General features: G+C 40.0%; 2 protein-coding genes across 2 annotated transcripts in view; one reads left to right on the top strand and one right to left on the bottom strand.

The window, feature by feature from the left end:
- Window positions 1–5,285, top strand: part of CORIN (corin, serine peptidase) — a 182,118-nt gene extending 176,833 nt beyond the window's left edge. Inside the window, exons 20-22 of the mRNA XM_018564960.1 lie at window positions 463–734; window positions 4,185–4,312; window positions 4,636–5,285. Coding sequence (XP_018420462.1) covers window positions 463–734; window positions 4,185–4,312; window positions 4,636–4,818 — 583 coding nt within the window. The 3' untranslated portion in view covers window positions 4,819–5,285. The remainder of the gene's footprint in view (window positions 1–462; window positions 735–4,184; window positions 4,313–4,635) is intronic.
- A 10,550-nt stretch (window positions 5,286–15,835) lies between these two features.
- Window positions 15,836–19,206, bottom strand: part of ATP10D (ATPase phospholipid transporting 10D (putative)) — an 83,646-nt gene continuing 80,275 nt past the window's right edge. The window contains exon 23 of the mRNA XM_018564955.1: window positions 15,836–16,229. Coding sequence (XP_018420457.1) covers window positions 16,022–16,229 — 208 coding nt within the window. The 3' untranslated portion in view covers window positions 15,836–16,021. The remainder of the gene's footprint in view (window positions 16,230–19,206) is intronic.

Here is a 19,206-nt window from a genome sequence, read left to right on the forward strand (position 1 = left end):
GTTTTGCTTTTGACATTGGCAGGCATGTTCCACTGTTGTCACCATTAAGTAGCTAGTCTTGACCAAAGACATAGAGCCACCACTGGAGCCAGTGCATGTAGACACAAAGTGACTATAAAGTCAGCTGTACTGAGGTCCAAAGTAGAATTAGGAAATTGTGACAACAGTACTTTCTAAAAGAAAAAAAACATGGCAGCTGTTTATGATATACAGTGCTTTAGATATCTGTCATCCAGTTAGGATTTAGATGTATATTTAGTCAATAGAAACCTCTATTTAGTACATGTATTACAAAGCAGATTTCCCATTGAAATCAGCGTAGAACCAAACAAAACATGGAAGCAGAGCAGAGTTTTGGCGTAAGTATAATTTGTACATGTAGACCTCTTGATCAAGTACCCTGTGGTAGAGTTTACATAATGAATAATGTTCAGAAGAATGTGACATGTAATCTTTCCACAGGCGGGAACATGCTGCTGTGTGGAAAGTTGTATTCGGTATAAACAACTTGGATCATCCATCTGATTTCATGCAGACACGTCTAGTCAAGACAATAATCCTTCATCCGCGTTACAACAGAGCTGTGGTAGACTATGACATCAGCATAATACAATTAAATGAAGAGATTGTGGAGACTAGCTATGTAAGGCCTGTGTGCTTACCTTCCAAGGGCCAGCTGGTGGAACCAGACACATACTGTTATATTACAGGCTGGGGTCATATGGGCAACAAAAGTAAGTACTGGTAAAAATATACATACAGTGATAACATGAAATGTACGGCTTTGTGTTGTATTACTGGAAACAAAAAGCCGTGTTAACAGAGTCATGCATGGAGTAAGCTTTGGGCTCCATATCTAGCTGACTTTGATGCTTTTTATATATTTCTATGGATCTCACCACTAGTAGAGGAAGCAGAGGCACGGGGTGGAACTAGAAAACGGCTTAGATTTGAGTGTTTCATAGGTTAGAAAAGGGATGCCATGACCTGGAATTGTCCTTGAACAAGTATACTGGATATGAGTTTTGGCTTTGCTGGCTGCATATACTGTATGTTCCATATAGGACGGGATTAAAAAAAATGAAATTGTGCTTATAAAAGTCAGCAATTGTTGCTTGTGTCTTTTTAACATTCTGGGCTCTACCTCTTCCTTGTCTGTCTTCACAGAAAAATTACAGTTACAGATTAAGAGAAAAGATAAGTATCTTTGTCAGTTTTCATTGATCATGATGGTAGTTAATAAGCAAGTCTTATATGGTATATTTATAAAAACATTTGTAAAAAGAGAATATGCAATTAAATCTTAGAAATAAATAAATCAAAGCATTTTCTTTGATCTCTCACCACTCCTCTGATTATCATAAACAGATGTATGTGGAGTTAAAAGAATTATTAACAGATATTTATGATCTACACAAATAAGGCAAGCTACCTTGAAATAGCTAGTTAGCGGCCTAGGACATAATATACCTGAACCTCTCATTACTTACAGTAATGTCGACATTTTACACCTCCATCTGTAAACATTAACCAATTAACTAGCTTTTAAACCTGAACTCCAGGCACAAGAGCAGGGGACCCAACAGGGCCCACCCAATTCAGGTTGCCTGCAGAAAACTACAGAAGGGGGGCAGATACATGACCAGTTACTCTGCACAAGGACAGAGAGCAGCAGTGACTTGTCTTTGTTACGGGAAGGATTGGATTATTGCAGAGATCTGAAAGAAATACACAAAGGCCACCAAGATTCAAGTAAGAATACTCATGGCTTTTGTATTTAGACAATATTGGTTCTGCCTGGAGTTCAGCTTTACAGAATTGGCTGTCTAAAGCAGCATTTCTTAGCCAGGGTGCGGTGGCACCCTGGGGTGCCTTTTGGTTTCTTCAGGGTTGCCTTGAAATTTTCAAACAGCATCATGCCATTCCATTGTGCAGTGCCATAGAAATTAATTGCACTAATCCAGGGAAGAAGGTGGAATCCATTCAGAAAAAGATGTAAGTTCACCTCCTTCAAGGCCTGCTCCAACTCCCACCCTCTGCCATGCTGCCACAGCCGCAGCTCCTGATGTTGTGGTAGGACTCATATGTGAAAGGGGCTTCTGATAGTAAAGTGGGATCCTGATGTGAAGGGGGAACTTCTGATGGGATTAGGGTTCCCGATGTGAAAACGGGCTTCCAATGTGAAAAAGGGCATTGTAATGTGAAGGGGGGGCTCCTAATGTGAGAGGGGAACCCCAATTTGTTTGTGTTTTTTACGAGGGGCCCTTCTTAAAATCTATACCAGACCCCTAGCTCACATAAGGGTTTGGTATAGATTATGGAGGGCCCACACATTGTTTTTTTACATTGACACTATTTTCATTTTGGACTGGGGTGCCTTGAGATTTTGCATGCAGGGTGCTACGATTGAAAAAATGTTGAGAAATGCTGGTCTAAAGTATATGTAAACCCAATCATGAAATCTCTAGTTCAAGCTTTATCATGCTAATATAATTTCAAAAAGTCTTTTTAAATATTTTAAGTCTGCAGCCTTCATTAAAGTAATACCTTGGGATTTTGCCATAAAGGACCTTGTTATAAGGTGAAAAGTTCCCATTTGTATATGTTTTACTTCCGCATGGAAGTTTGCTTTACCAAAATGTGGGTCATGCTCAATGCTGGAGGAATAAGAGCCAAGTAGACAGTGGGGGGTCCCTTGTGTCCGTGTCAATGTGTTTTCTGTTTCCAGTTCTCCATAAGAAAGTAATTACATTGCAAAATGAACAATTTTGTGCAAAAATAGGTGTCTTTATTAATGACATGTAAAAACATCACAAAGAAAAGTACGCATAGAGCATACTGATAAATTACCATGTCAGGTTAATGCAAAGGATGATTTGACTGAAGTCCTTAGGATAATGTGGACTTTACTGTATATATGAAGAACTTAATGTATACATACAAGACAATTACTAACAGACATACTAGGAAATTAGAATCAAATGCTGGGCAAGATAAATATTCCGTTCTCTCTACTAATGTAGCTTTCAACAAGTGTACAACTGCACTGAAGTTTCCTATCCATTTTTAGACTATATTAGAACAGGAATGAATGTTATACAATGCCCATTTTTTTTTAATTTCATCCCTTTCCGCTGTTGGTTAAAAACTGAACGACAGCGGCAACCTCCTGTGAGGTTTATGTCCTCATTTCATTGCTTTTCTGGTATATGGATATTTTTTAAAAGGCCCCTCATTTAAGGTGAGGATTGTGCCTGGACTTCTTCTCTGAGTCAATTACCCCCAACAACAGTTCTAAACTCTGGTCTCTATAGACTAACCCTTTACAATAGCCGTTAATATTCAAGCATGTCCAGAAAAAATAGTTGTATTTTATTAAATATTTTAAGTTCATTCACGCTTCTTGTGACACTGTGTATAAATTGTGCGGGTTCCAGAACCATTTTCAGAACTGTATAAAAGGGATCCAAGTCATCCTGGCAGCTTGCATCTTTAATATCTTAATTTAGCCATTAAAGAGCATCACTTAAAGTCCAAACTTTTTTGCATGAATTAATAGGTAACACAGTACAATACTCTACTATTATCTTCAAGTTCAAAATCTTCTCCGGCGCTGGACGATGCTACACAGTAACTCTCCATAGACTTGAATAGGACTGAACTCCATGGATCTCTAGTTTTGGAGCACAGTCCAATTCAAGTCTATAGTAACTCACTGTACAGGTATTATTTTATTGAGAGCTGCATATTTAAAAAGACTGAAAATGACTTTTGAAATTATATTAAGCATGTTAAAGCTTATAAGAGAATATCATGATAGGGTTTACTTGGACTTGTTTAAATAGGAGTTAAACTATATGTAAACCCAAAAAATCTCAAATAAGTCTTTCCAAAATTAATTTTCCATATTTTTAAATATGCATCTTTCATTAAAATATTACCTGGCGATTCTGCCATGCACGTTCCAGTTATAGGGTGACAATGCTGTGTTCCCTACATTCATTTGTGACCCTGTGTTGTAACCCTGTTACATGCATTTCCTATTTTCCCTTGGAGACTACAAGTTTTAGATTATCTTTTACCTGTCATGTGCAGAATATGGTGTAAACAATATTAACAACCCATTGATGCTTACAATGAAACATGATCTTACCATTTTATGTAATGTTTTTGTTTTCCACTAGTGCCATTTAAGCTGCAGGAAGGAGAAGTTCGTATTATATCTTTAGAACACTGCCGAACTTATTTTGACACAATAACATCCAGAATGCTGTGTGCTGGTTATGAGTCTGGTACAGTAGACTCCTGTATGGTAAGTAAATTTTTAGAGTTTGATTATCTAATACCTTCTACACGCACCCCTGCCATCCCTGTATGGGTGAAGTACAGGGTCACATCAAATGAAACCCGCCTCCTCTGCGCGCCAAAAACAGATGCCCCAGGCGGTATCCTCTCTGTGAACTTGATTAAAATGCAGTGCCATCTGAGGAAGCCGTCATCTTTAACCAGATTGTAAACTACAGACTACCCAGTTGCCACTAGTTATAACACATTGTTCTTTAGCTTTGCGGTTTGCACTATGTTATAGAATATATGTCCTAACTGTGCCTTCATCATGTCCTTATTTTCTGACAGGGAGACAGCGGAGGTCCTCTGGTCTGTGAACAAACACCAGGACAGTGGACATTATTTGGTCTCACTTCTTGGGGCTCAGTGTGTTTTTCCAAAGTTCTCGGACCTGGAGTCTACAGTAATGTGTCACACTTTGTGGAGTGGATTGAACGACAGATATACATTCACAGCTTTTTGATTGACTGAAGGAACTATATAAAAGTAAAATCTACACTTTACAAAGACTGTTCAGAAAACGCCTTAGCCTCCATGGAGGTTCTACATGTGCAAATATTTGTTGTGTGTATCTATGAAATTCTATATATTTTTGTTTTCAATATTAGATATTTTAGTCAATTTTTTGAACTTTTTGTACATATTTGGTCACAGTTCTGTTTCACTGTGTGAGCATTCCTAAATGACACAGGACTTCAGGAAGTGTATTTTGCGGTCATTCACAGGGTGGGTAGCAGAGAATGTGTGTGTGTGGGGGAAGTCCCCCTCTATTTTCAAATCAAATAGAATGAAACTAGTTTTAAGCTGCTGCATAAATATACTTGTTTAATTATAAGTGTGGCCAATTGTATCGCACAGCGAAGATATAACGTGTCATTCAGATGTTTGTCACTTATGTCTAAACCCATATTTACCAATAAAAACATATTTTTTATAAAGGATTGTATAGCATATTATGACACAGGAAAGACAGATGTATAGGCAGATGTAAGAAAAAAACTATTTTAAGTGACTTTGTTGCCATCAAAATAATTTTTGAAACAAGCCACACTGCAAAAGAAAATCAAGAATACTTACCAGTCCAGTAGGTGGTGATTTGCTCTCCTAAAGCTATGGCATCCCCCAAAAAAATCTTCATTTGGTCGCTACATCACTCCAGGACAGAGCGGTGATATAGCAGATGGCAGGTAGAACCACAGCAAGCAGTTTAGATTATTTGGACGCTGTAGGTATTCAAGGGAGTGAAGACAAGAGTCACCACCTAAATTACTAGGAAAATTGATTGTTAGTAGCGACTGAGACACCATCACCCAGTTATGTATTTTATTTAAGGAAATCCTTACATATCTTTTTAAATAGGTACAGTGGTCTGTCCATAGTCCCCTCTTGTGACTCCCAGCAGGATTGGGAGATTAACCGGCACTGGTAGATTTTCGTATGAATGTTTCTACGAAAAATTTTGACAGAACATACATTATTACCATCAAATTTTGTTTGATACTAACAATACATTTTGTAATGAATGGAGTTTCCTGAATGAAAACCACATTCACTGTTAGAATTTTATTTGTTAAAGAAAAAAATTCACCAATTGACTCTATTAAAGGAGAACTATGAGGTGAGTGATTTCCACTCATCCTCATAGTTAGAGCCGACCTGTGACAAAGAAGCTGTCATAGGTCGGCTCTATTGATCGGGAAGTGAGCAAAAACATGCACCGATCTGCCCACTTCCAGATCCCCTCCCTGCAGTGAGTGGTGACTGCCAGTCATCGCTCCCCACAGGGATTCCCCCCTCCCCGATCCTCCAGCGCTGAGTGGAGGAACGAATGGGGGAGAGGTCGGGCACAGCTGGCTCTGCCTCTAGATAGGCAGAGCCAGCTGTCACTCACGCAGCTGAGTGGATCTCAACAGTATTGTCGGGATCCGTCCCAGCTGCGGCCATTGCCCGCGATATACGGAGCTTTGGGTCACGGGAGGACGCTAGTATATGTCCTCCCGTGACCTTAAAGAGAACTATGGGGGGGGGGAGGAGGAGGGGAACTTACCCCATAGTTCTCCTTTAACTATAAGAAAATCAATTGAATGTTCTTATACAAGAATGTTCTCGTTTTCAAATGTAATCCTAATATTATTTGGCCAGCTTAAGCCAGTCAGTGTTCACTACACAGGAAGCTGGCTGATAAGGTGTTTCACTTCTTGTTGTTCTTGACCAAGCTGCATTGCTTTAATTCCAGTACAGAGTATGGTCAGAATCTGGCTGTGCTGTCTAACAAGGATGTCTGGGTTACACATTTTTTGCATGTAAGACCATTTACATTTATAAATTTCAGCTATTATTTTAACTGTTTGCCTACACTTCAACCTTAAAGCCAGACTCTGGGCTCACATCCCCAGGGGTTTTTGGTTGGTTACTTTGACTTACTTTTTCAGATGTCTTTTGGCTAGTCAGATTTGGTCCTCTACCTCTGGTCTTCTTCCGGCAGTGGACAGTCGTGGATGATGTAAAGAGCTGCTGTGGTGAAAACAGCGCCACTCTCTGCATCAGTATACTATGCATGCAGGGCACCATGCTCAAGTGCAGGGCTATGACGCCCTTTCCTTAGTCTTTAGGGTTGAGTGATGCTGAGCATCATTCCAGCCAAAAGAATGAGAAAATCTGTGGCTGAAAAGATACTGTTAAGGAAAGCTTCAAACTGAAGAGGAGTTTTATAGGCTGAACCATTTTTTTTAAACACCTGGGGGACATTTAAACAGATCACAGCCTTCTAGAAAAAAAAGTCAGTGTTTATCTGTACATTTTGACTGTTCAAGATGGTTAAAAGAGACCAAATGCCAGGCATCAGTTTCTCAGCCAATGGTATATGTGTATTAGGGAGTCATTCTAATAAAATCAAAAGAGTTTGGAATTTTAGAAAATATGAAGCTGAACCCCTTTCGGACCCCCCCCTTCTAGCAAGTCTTCTCCGGTCTTGAAACGGATTATACTCTGCTAATGCACCCTGCAAACTTTACTCTATAAACCTTTGAGGCAGCAGCAGCCTTCATTTCTGCCTGTATCACTTCAATCATCATCAATCCCCTCTCCTCCTGATCATTGTGGGCCTGCCTCTCATTAGCTTTTCCTGACATCACTCATTTTTTCTCATGTGTGGGCGTGATCTTTAGTGCTCGCATCAGTCACTGTACTTCTCTTCCTGAGCATTATATGAAAGAAAATATCCCTTTAGATGTGCATGATCCTCCCTGCTGGCCACTTTGTGGTGCAGACTTTAGCTGTGCAATCTGCTAATAGGTTGCTTGATTACACTTTGTAAAAGAATAATCAAGCAACTAATGAGCAGATGACACAGCTAAAATCTGCAGCAATTCCACCCATGCAATTGAACACGATTGTGGCTAAAAAAGCTGCACGTCGTGTGTCGCAAAAGAAAGGTACATGTACCTTTTTTAGCAATTGCCACGTGGATGTAACTCCATTAAAATCAATGAAGCCGCACGGCAACCGCTGTGTGCACCTGCAAACGGTCGTGTGTCTTGGGTTGCCCAGGTCTGCACCAGCCCTAAACAGCACACAGAAGTACTGTAACTATCTCACAAGGAAGGCCAGTAACATTTCGAAAGGATTCACTGAAAGCAACAAAAATTATTTTTCTTCTGGAGTATGGCATGTGTGGCAACAAACTAACCAACCATCCTTCCTCCACATTAAGTCCATATTCACATAAGTTCCACATTACAAACATTAAACAGGCACCTGTGCTTTTTATTAGTGGCCTGTAAATAAAGAGATTTCTACTACTATTTTGTCTTCTTACTGAGAATGCCCCACCAATGGATACTCTCTGCATGGAGTGTGCTCTCCCCGTGTCTCTTTTTCCTGTCACAACCCAAATATATGAAGGTAAGTGACTGGTGTTTGACCAGATAGGTGCTAGCAAGTATGTGTGTGATTGTGTGTCTGTAGGGACAATAGATTGCGTTAGCGAGTGCATTTTCTGGACCGTCTTTAAAGGACAGGCCCAGATGTGACTAGCTTAACACTGAACTTCAGCCAGGTATAAAAAACACAAACGAATGCAGCTCAATATTCATTAAAGGAGAAGAATGGGGAGAGAAAAATGTACTCTTCCCAATACTTGGAGCTGGTGTGTGATACGTTGGCTCTATAGATTGAGAGCTAAAATCGATCACAAGCTGCTGATCACTCAGCTTACAGTCTCCCTGCAGAGAGAAGTGATGGTCAGTCACCTCTCCCCGCAGGGATCCCCCCCTCCCATCTCTCCCTTCAGCGCTCATTGGGGGGACAGAGCCAGCTGTCAATCAGGCAGAGGGGTGGATCCCAACAATATTGCTGGGATTACAACGCAGCTCTGTGCCATCAGCAAATAGTGGGCAGTAGCCCCTAAGTTTAGGTCACTGTACTAAGGTATTAGGTAAATGTACTACTGTAACACAAGAGGCTTTAGTTCTCTTTTAATAGATTAAATACATTTTTCAAAATGCAAGCAGTGTAAGTACCTCAAGCCATGCTGTGGAACAATGAATCAGATATAGAGCTGTTTGGCCACATTATCAGAATTGTTTGGCACATATTATAAGAGAAGAACCAACTGTAAAGCATCGTGGTGGAAATGTTATTGGACCAGGGGTTGCGTCGCTACTTCAGGGCCTGGGTAGCTTGCAGACATCAAGGCAGCTGTAAATTCTGCATCAAAGTGTACTGATAAGAATGTGAAGCCATCAAGTTAAGGTTGAATCAGAAAAGGATCTTTAAAAGCAATAACAGTCCAAAGGACACTAGCAACTCCACCAAGGAATGGCTCAGAAAGAAAAAAAAAAATAGTACGCTATGGACTGACCAAGTCAAAGCAGTTCATGCAAGGAAACCTACAAAGGAATTTTGCTTGGAGAAGTGGTCAAAGATTTAATCAAGTCAATGTCAGAGACTGATGGGCAGTTGTGCAAAACACCTACAAAAAGTAATTTCTGCTAAAGAGGCTTCTGAGGCCAAGGGTGTACTTACTTAAGCAGTACATCTAGAGAGAAATGATCGAAAAGGCACATTGCACCCATGTGTTTTATTTCCCCCTCACCCTCATGGTTCTTCTGGGTGGTTCATTAAGGTCACAAATTAACACAGTTCAGAGACGCAGTACTACTGTATATACCCAAACTGCATGATGACGTTTGGTCTCCGAGATAGTGGTTTGAGATTGGCAGTCATTCAAATCATTAGGGTCACAGATGGTAGATCGTTACATCTAGTGGCGTAAAGAAAGTACAGAGAGTGCCAGCTTTAGATAGGTCAATGGCAAAAGCTATTTTTTTATATTTACTTTAGTTGGGCAATTTAGGTTTTATTTTTACATGTTCTGATTTAGGTAACGAGCAGATATATTGTCCTCCTCAAGGTTAACATTTTCTGTACTTTGAGTACCTTTAGGTGATGGTACACAGCTAGTACCTTTTATCTATAAGGTTACATAATGTCAAACATTTAAAGCATTAATATGCAAAATATTATTTTGGGAAATCTATCACTAAAAAATATATTATGTTTAAAAAAATATGAACAGCCCCCACTGAAAAACATAGCAGTTGCTAATATAACCCAAACACAATTATGTTATGGGTTCATTGCAGGACAAAAGCCACCATACAAAAGTTCATTGTCCAGAACAAATTATCAAAAGACAGGATGTATAAACTTCCAAAAACAAATTATTACTGCCGAGGGAACAAACAAGCTTAGTTTAAAGAGACCAGCATGAGTAAATCCTAACATGCCTGTAATTGTAACAGCTCAAGTGTGTATTTAAAACCCAACTCCAGCTAAAACTTTCCTTTATTTTTGTATGCTATGGTTAAGGGTTTTATTGCTGTCTATACCTCTATAAGGGTGATTTACTGTCACATCCCTTTGAGGCTTTGTGAGGGAGCAGCGATCGCAATAAAAACCAGTTTAAAGTGAACCTGTTCCCAGACTTCATACACTGAAGCATTCACATATTCTGAACAAGCAGTTAAAACGCACACTAAACAAGCACTCACTCACATTTGTAGCTACAGGCATTGTGTAGAAATCGGTCTTCAAAGTTCACAACAAAGGCACTGAAATCACAGCTTCTTTCTTCTGTATTTTCTATGAAAGCAGAATCTTGCAGCCTTCTAATGTAAACATACAACAGGTGCTTGTTAGTTGATAAACACCACCTGAAACCTGACTTCAAAGTCTCCTTTGAGAATTAACTACTTCACAATACAGTGATTTCTTCAATTACAATTATTTATATAGCGCCAACATATTCCACAGCGCTGTACAATAGTTTAGACAAGACAAGTAAGAAACACTGACAAGCATCATCGACATACAGAAACAGTAGGTGAGGAGGACCCTGCCCAAATGTGCTTACAGTCTCAGAGGAAGGGGACCACAGACACAGAGGTGGGGAAGGGGAGACTGCAGATGTATACCCAATAAAATGGGAGGGATTTGGGAGTACAGTGAAACGGGAGCAGAAGGGAAGGTTGTATAGTGTGAGAAATCAAGGGGAGAGCTGATACGCTTATCTAAAGAGGTGCGTTTAGAGAGTTTTATTTAAAGTCTTGTAGGGATGGCGAGAGCCTGAATGGTGTGGGAGAGATTTCCATAATGCAGTCACTTAAGTTGAGATCCTGGAATGCTAAATAGTGTATCTGCTTGTTTGAAAGTGAATTCTCAGATAGAAAGGTCAGGGATAGATTTTTTTTAAAGCTCTTTTGCTGCTTGATAAGAATGTAAATACTTTAATGTCCATAGTCAGGAGGAACCTATGCACCTTATGTAGAATTGGCAAGGCTTAGAATTTCTTTCAGGTTTGTATTGCAGTGTCTTCATTGAGGACATTTTGGCTGGAGTTTGCCTTCAAATGTATGTAGTTCAAAGATGTTCAAATCCATATATAGATGTTTAGGCTATAGTGGAAAGGTTACCCCAGTTTCTGCCATGTGTATCCCATTGGGAAGATCTCCTTCAACATTCTGTCCTGTAGACACAACAAGAAATGAGAGAAAATTTCTCCAAAGTGAGGGAAATTACTTCATAAGACTGCTGTCACTGGAACCAATGTCTCTTTTGGGAGATTTCCCCTCTTGAGTTGTCAACATAACAAGAATACATTCTTGGACTTTCCCATCACTTTAAAGTTCTTGAGTCCTGGGAACAATGGACACCAGGACAAGTACAGAAACCGAGACAATAAAACCTGACAGGGTTCAACCCCTCTCATCACTGCGCCCAAGACAAAAAAGAAAAAAAGTTTGAGTTTTAAACATACTTTAAAGAATAAGCGTCCTTTTAATATAAAGCACAATTCTGCCTGAAGGCGACAGCTGTGGCATTCTGCAATGTTTACAGCCTTAGGAGATGACCACATGATAATCTATGAGGGTTTATTTTAAAGAGTATACAATGGAAAGAGGATTTTGTCTGTGGGCCGCATACCTTGTGACAGACCTTGGCCATCAACTTCAGTGTGTATATAAGGTTGTGAGACTTTTTATCAGGGGGGCTAGGCAGGCAGGAAAAGTGTAGCTTATTTGAAAATACACTTACCCTATAAGCACACTTATTGATCCTTTTTAAAAGGGCCTCTATAATTAGGCGGTACCCAGCCCCCATTCTAGGCCTCAGTGTTGAAGCACAGCCTGATCCAGCAGCTGCGAGCCAATTCACGTGAAGTCCACAACATTAAGAATAGGGGTACAGCTAACATTTCTCATTATTAGATTTTTTTTTCACTGAGGCTTTCAATTTCACATCATGCAAAATCTAAAATAAAACCTAAATAATTAAAAGACGACACATAATATACAATGAATCATTTTCTTTATTTTGATATACAATTAATAGAACACACAATGGGGACCATGCCGACAATAACATAAAGCATAAAATAATATTTACTCTAAAAAACTTACTTAAGGGGGTCTTGGTGGGAATACCTAAACATTACCAGAATGTAGGCCAGGAAATAACAAGTACAACATTCTGGATTAGTTTGTAATCAGGGAGAAATACAGATACACGAGAGGCACTAAAAAAATACATGCTTACCTGTGTGTTAAATCAGCCACAGAATCTATATAATGCAATGTCAGAAATCACAGCAATGAGTTGGCAACCATGTACATTAATGCATAGTACACCATCCGGAGGGGAAGATGCAGAGAAAAAAGACAAGCCTGGGAACCGTATATAAAAAATATTCTATACAAAGTTTGCAAAACCGACTTTAAGAAGCAGAATATAACAGCTAGTACTGCAGGAGCATGCAATCAAATGCTCATGCAGTGACTGATATAAGTTACCTTATGGTCAGTAATGTACTCTTCAGTATTGGTCACAAAATACTCAGTGTGATGATGAACAGGATTCAGTTCTAAAGTAATCCTCCTCTTACTGTGCACTACTTAGAAGAAAGGTCGCTTGAAATACAGATACAGTTCTTGGGTGGGTTATGATTGTATATGGCCACTTTAAGGCTACTGTATGTACATGGGGGAATGAGTTGTATACAAGTCGTCTGTACTGCTCTTGAAGAGTTACCATCACTTTCTGTCTGACAAAACATTGTCAGCAAGACAGGAAGTTAGTGTGAATGTCTCTAACAGAGCCCTGGATAGCGGGGAGGATCCAACAGGGGTTCTAACCCTTTCCCATTCTAGCCAAAACCAAGGCTTTACATCCACTTTGAGTGATATTTCAACATGGCCATCAAGGTAGGTGGGGTGTCTCAATGTTACTACATAGACTAAAATTAATCAAGTGTCTTTTTGTAATTAAATTGTTACATTTAGAGAAAAATATGTGTGCGTTAAAACCCCCCTACCTACATTTTGACAGGCTTGAAATCTTATTTGCTGTTCCATGGGGCATAAAGTGACCCCCCCCTCCCCCATGAGGTTGTATGGTAGAATAACAATAGAGGGTTTGTTAAACTTCCCTTTTCTGGGTGATACACGAACTTAAAGAAAAGAACTGCCATTTTACATAAAAAGGTCCATTAAAATATAAAACTAAAACCTACTAGTTTTTAGAAATGTGAGAAGAATGGGAATGTTCACCTCACTATTTTTGGTCAGCTACTGATTTAATACTCCTCTGAATAGTAAGTGACTTGTAATACATTTGTTCATATAGACTACAGTACTTAACACTTTTAACATGCTTCTTTGGTGCATTGCAATAATTTTTTACATTTTAGTAATACTTTTTGTAACGGTGTTCCTACATGCCAAAATGATCAGTGCAGGCCAATGATTTTACATGGAAATATCAACTTTGACTGTAAAAGTCGGTCTCGACCCACTCTACTTATACAGTACGTAAGCCTCCCTATTGGTCCCAAGCTTGATATTTACAGGAAATGTTAATATTTGCATCATTTTGGCTTCTTATATCTCTTGATCTACCTAATGTTTTGTTATATGGTTTACACTTAAGGTAGCCTGCCTGTGTGCTTTTTCATCATATGTTCAGACTGAATGGCTCAGTTTGGTGGCAGATTTACTTTAAACAAGAAAAGGTAAACAGTACAGTAAATGAGAAAAGAATGACAACAAAACAGCAATAAAATCAGGCTTATTCCACATGCAGGAGAAGAGCATCACCCCATTCACACCAATCTGAACATGGGGATCTGACCTCTATGGGCTACTGGCCTTTTACACCATCACTGCCCTCAACTCTGCTTTAGTGAGTAAGCCAATTTAGTCTTTATTGGATAAGGCAAAGAGCAGCAGGCAAAGTTAAGCAACCTACATCAACCAATCAGATACCATTTTGCCTGCTATAGGTAACCGCATATCATTACTCTTTGGGCTTGAAGTTAAATAAGGATTGTAGTGATAAAAAAACAGTAAGGACTTACATAGACTGCTGTATATAAAAGGCAGGTAGTTAGATACCTTCAGCCATCATAACATTTAGAGTTCAGCAAAGCTTTCTAGACAAAAATGCATAATCGTATAAAACAAGCAATCTGTACACAATTCAAGTTATTCAGTAGAAGTTGCAATATAGTAAAATGTACAAAAATGGCAAAGCTTAGAATAGTAGCTCACAATATAAAACCGTAATAAATGAACCAGCATAATTTAGACCCAACTGGTCCTAAAGGTGCTGCGCAGCAGCCATTATTATGCATCACTAAGTATAGCTTCCTGATGGAAATTTAGGAGAAAACATCCAATGTGCCTGATTTAGAAACACCATAAAGTCCGCCGGATTGTGTATGCATAATACAAAAGGAGTACACAAAACTACAGAACATATTGGAACAAAAGTATATAGGTGATTAAGTGGCTGCATGCAAAAAAAATATTTTTGGAAGCTTCAATGGACAGTTATGATTTTTGCACTCAGTACTTATAAAGGCAGTTAGTGGATGTGTGTACAGAATGGACGACATTCAGAATACTAAAATACTGATTTTTACTTGTCCTGCGTGAATAATGTCAAGATTAGCCAAATAGTTTATACCAGATAGAGAAACAAACAGTACCCACGGCTATTTTTTTTCACAATAAAATTGCAAGGAGCCATGAAGATGGGCTGTGTCATGTGACGGTCTACTCTGAGTAACTGCAGGGTGCATATTACTCCTTGAGCTCCATGTATAACATTTCTGCTTGGCTACTGTTCGCATGGCAGATGGTGCCAAAAAGTCCAGGAAATTCCTAATTCAACCCCACCACCAAGCAAGTGGAACTCCCTTACTAACCAAGAGTTGTGATATGACTTCTAGAAATTAGGGTCATTGCTCTCAGGAGTAAAGGGTAATAAGGGGGCCCTTTCATTGGTTTATGTTGCTCTGGGCACCATTTTTATTAAAGGGTCCTTTATAATAGAAAGTTTATTTTAACACGCCTATTAAAAATAATGTAAAATATTCAAAAATCGCTTTACTATATGGGGGTTTCTGGTGCAAATTAAAAGCTTTGCTCACTGTTTGAATTCTTTGGAGAAACACTTCATGGTCCTAGTCCCAACATGCTTGTTATGCATGTCACTTAGCACACTGAAGTCTGACCACTCAGATGTGATGACTCTCAAAGCATCACTGCATCTGAATGGATTGATCACAATACCTGACCAGCAGGTGGTGCTGTAGGCGTAAAGTCTCCTGGACTCAAGTCAGTTGTCCAAGGGGAACTGGCAGGCGAACACTTTGAATGTAATGTCCTCACTGGCAGTCTGAATGAGATTCATATTAACTGAGGAAAAATGAGCAACACACATTAACATGAAGCAAAACATTTTTGGAAGAATATTTAACACCGTCTTGTGTTACGGAATACAAAAATTTTTTTACAAAGTGCAAATTGAAAAGCTGGAGTGATGAATGAATTGCAACTTCTTCATTCAGCCTCCTCATAATAATTCACCTAATCGTTTTCAACCAGGACTGAGTTGCCAAGCAGATTCCTTTTACACAGATCGGGTCTGGGCGTTGATGCAAAGATCCCAAAATCTTTCAGGAGCAGATTACCTCCTTTGTTGTACTTCACATATTAGCACCAGGCACATAATACAAGTATATTTTAACAATAATCTGACTGTGAAACCACTTGAGCAATGAAGTTTCAGTCTCTTTGGTCTAATAATAAGGTTAACATGCTGTGCATCCGTCTCAAACAGAAAGAGCGTCTTCATCCTCTGTTGCTGTGCCGCCCCCTGCTGGCACAACATGAAATGAGGTATTGTTATGGCGTGCAATCTTTGGAGTATACCAATGTTTAATGGCACGTAAACGCTCTTCGGCGGTCATCACATCTAGCTGCTTAGCCTTCTGCTGTGGAGTGGGGAACAATGACCCTTGAAATGTCCTGTAAACATACCTAAAATAAAATATGAAACAGCAAAAAGTTAAGGTTTGGATAGATTTTATCCCTCATTTTAAAATGAAGATTTGCCATCTTATACAGAACATCTAGAATTTCATCAAATTCATTTATTTCTATAGCATTTTCTCCCTGGTTACTCAAAGTGCTTTATCAGCTGTTGGGACAGATGAAGAGGCAGCCATCTTGGGCGTGATCAGTATATCATACTAGGACAAGTTTTAGAGAAGAGCCAATTAACTCATCATTGTCTTTTTTAGTGTGGAAGGAAACTGGAGTACCCAGAGGAAATCCATGCAAGCACAGGGAGGACATGCAAACTCCATGCAGATAAGTTTTGGAAATCGAACAGAGGATCCCAGTACTGCAAGGCAGAAGTGTTCTGCTTCCTTCATTCTGTGGATCTGCGCTTCTGGCACCTCTCCATCTACTTCCTGATTTTACCCCCACCAGCTATTAGATCACCAGTCATCAGGCCAGCAGCTCTGACATGAGGAAGCAAAGCCCTGCTCTACAAAGATGGCCGCCTCCCTACAGACAGTATACAACAAGGCATAGCAAGTCAGTATAAGGGAAAGTTTAGCTGCAGGGAGCTCACACCCAACACTGACTAATCATTTATCATCTGCTTGCCATTTGTGGGTCCATAGTTCAGGTCCTCTTTAAACATAAATATGTCATTGACCAGTTGCAAATACAAAACATATCAGAAATACAACATAGAGGACTAACATGCATGTATCAAGATTAAAACCTTTTATTATAACCTGCACAATGGCAGATTTCTTTTTTTTTTTTAGCTTACTGGCTATGAGAAACTAACAGTAATTGACTATCACATGCTACAGAGCAATTCCAGGTAACAGGGCACATTCTTGCAACAGTAAGATCAGACGATGTACCATATTTACCTATATCTTGTTTTGTATCTACATCGTGTTTTGTATCTACATCGTGTTTTGTATCTGAATTTAACGCAAGAATATCTTGCAGCCAGAAACAGCCGTGTTTCACAGTATCTCTGGTTGGGACTGAAGCCTCTTGCCACTTATTCTATTCAGTGTAACCTATATTCTGAATCTGAATAGATTTGTATAGACTGCAGAAAAAGCTAGAAGGGATGAAGATGACTATCACTGGCTTGTACAAGGGCAGGCTCCAGATAGAAGGGGTTTCCTGGACATCAGTTAACTGTTACCCCGAATAGTTGCCACAACACATTTGATTTACGTTACAGTTAAACAATGTCAGGATAAAACAAAACCCACAAACCTTGAGCTGGTAGGCTCAGTCACTGGTATTTTTGGTTGGCATGTACCTTTGAGTTAGTGTCCACTTTGTTGCTTAGGCTTCATTTACATTACGTGTCAATGTGTGTTCAAGGATTCCTGCGGCTGCAACCTACAAATTCCTGGGGCAGGAATCCCAAAAAAGCGGTTTAGAAGCAGCCGCTGTGACCTGTTCAAGTTAATGATCAGGTGACATCGGCCGCATTTGAGAGTGGCAGTCCGCTGGCACTCTGCAAGTAATTGTATGTGATACGACTAAATGTGGTTAGGAATAGACCACTGTCCTTAATTGCATCTATCATGCGTCCAGGGACAGTAATCTATCCCTAACCGCATGTAATCATATCACATGCTATTACATGTGGAATGCCACTGTCAAATGCGGCCGCTGTCACCCGATCATTAACTTGAAACACTTGCATCACTGTTCAGAAAAGCAAAAAGACTCACCGCTCCAATTCCACCAGACTGCAGATCAATACAGACATCAGGTGCAGGCTGCAGTGTGCTCCCACTTGTCACACAATATTTCTCCAATCAGCCACATGAAACTGAGGTCCATAAAAATCCAACTTTATTGTTGTAAATTCCATGCAAAGTTCTATTGAATCATTCAAAAAGCATCTAGATACGTTCCTCAGAGACCGCAACATACAGGGGTACTGTCACAGACTTACCCGGCGTGTCCCCGCGCTCCAGCGAAGGGTCGTCTCGTGCGTGACATCACGGCGGCTCCTCCCACGGGGTGCGGCTAACAGGGTAAAGGGTCAGCTGGTTCGTCACTCGGCGTTCTCTCGTTGTGGAGAGTCGGGTGACGAACAGAGAACCCACAGGCTGTCCTTGGATACTGAAGGCAGATCGCTGCCCAGAGCCAATAGCTGACGTATCGATACTGCTACCCCGCTGTGAGCCCAGAACTATTCAGAGCACACAACCGCAAGTATTCTGGAAGTCATTCTAAATCTTGCCTAACCTGCTACATGTTATAGTGCTTGCTTGCATGCTGCCTATGTGTTGCAGTCTCACACGCACACCCACTAAGCATCCCCAGCTGATCCGGATTCCCTCTCCTTCAGTTAACTATTCCTGCTAAGAGACGTAGGACTGAGACTTTCTCTAAAACTGCATAGGGGTGCATTAAGTCTGATATTGGAGTTTATTTGAGCTATGCATATATTCCCTACATGCTTGCTACCTGCTGATAACGCTGCATAGTGGTGCAATAAGTCTGATATTGGATTATTATTTGAGCTATCCATATATATGCTACATGCTTTCTACCTACAGATAAAACTGCCTACATATCCGATGTATGCATCCGTTTTGTTCACTAGAGGTTAACCCTTAGCTACTCATACTGCTTGCCTCCCCATTTGATACTCCGCACGCTGGTACCGCGCATGTACAGCTTGCCACATATGAGCGTGGGGTAGGGGGTACTACCCATATATCATCTTAGCTTAATTCTCACCCCAGTAACAGGAAGTATATGATGAGTGCGGTCTCCCTATAGCAGTTAATGTAATTGGGAGCCGCTCACTGACCTTCCTTATTCAACAAACCCCCATCAGTTCCGCAGCTGTGATCCCGTTAGACACTTATCACTGGTCCAGCCTTGACAGGTACAGGTACTCTGATAAACAGGATCACGTGGGGACTCTTATATACACATACACACAAAGGTT

The sequence above is a fragment of the Nanorana parkeri genome, unplaced genomic scaffold (genome assembly GCF_000935625.1).
Source record: "Nanorana parkeri isolate BGI_ZX_2015 unplaced genomic scaffold, ASM93562v1 scaffold800, whole genome shotgun sequence".
Taxonomy (NCBI): domain Eukaryota; kingdom Metazoa; phylum Chordata; class Amphibia; order Anura; family Dicroglossidae; genus Nanorana; species Nanorana parkeri.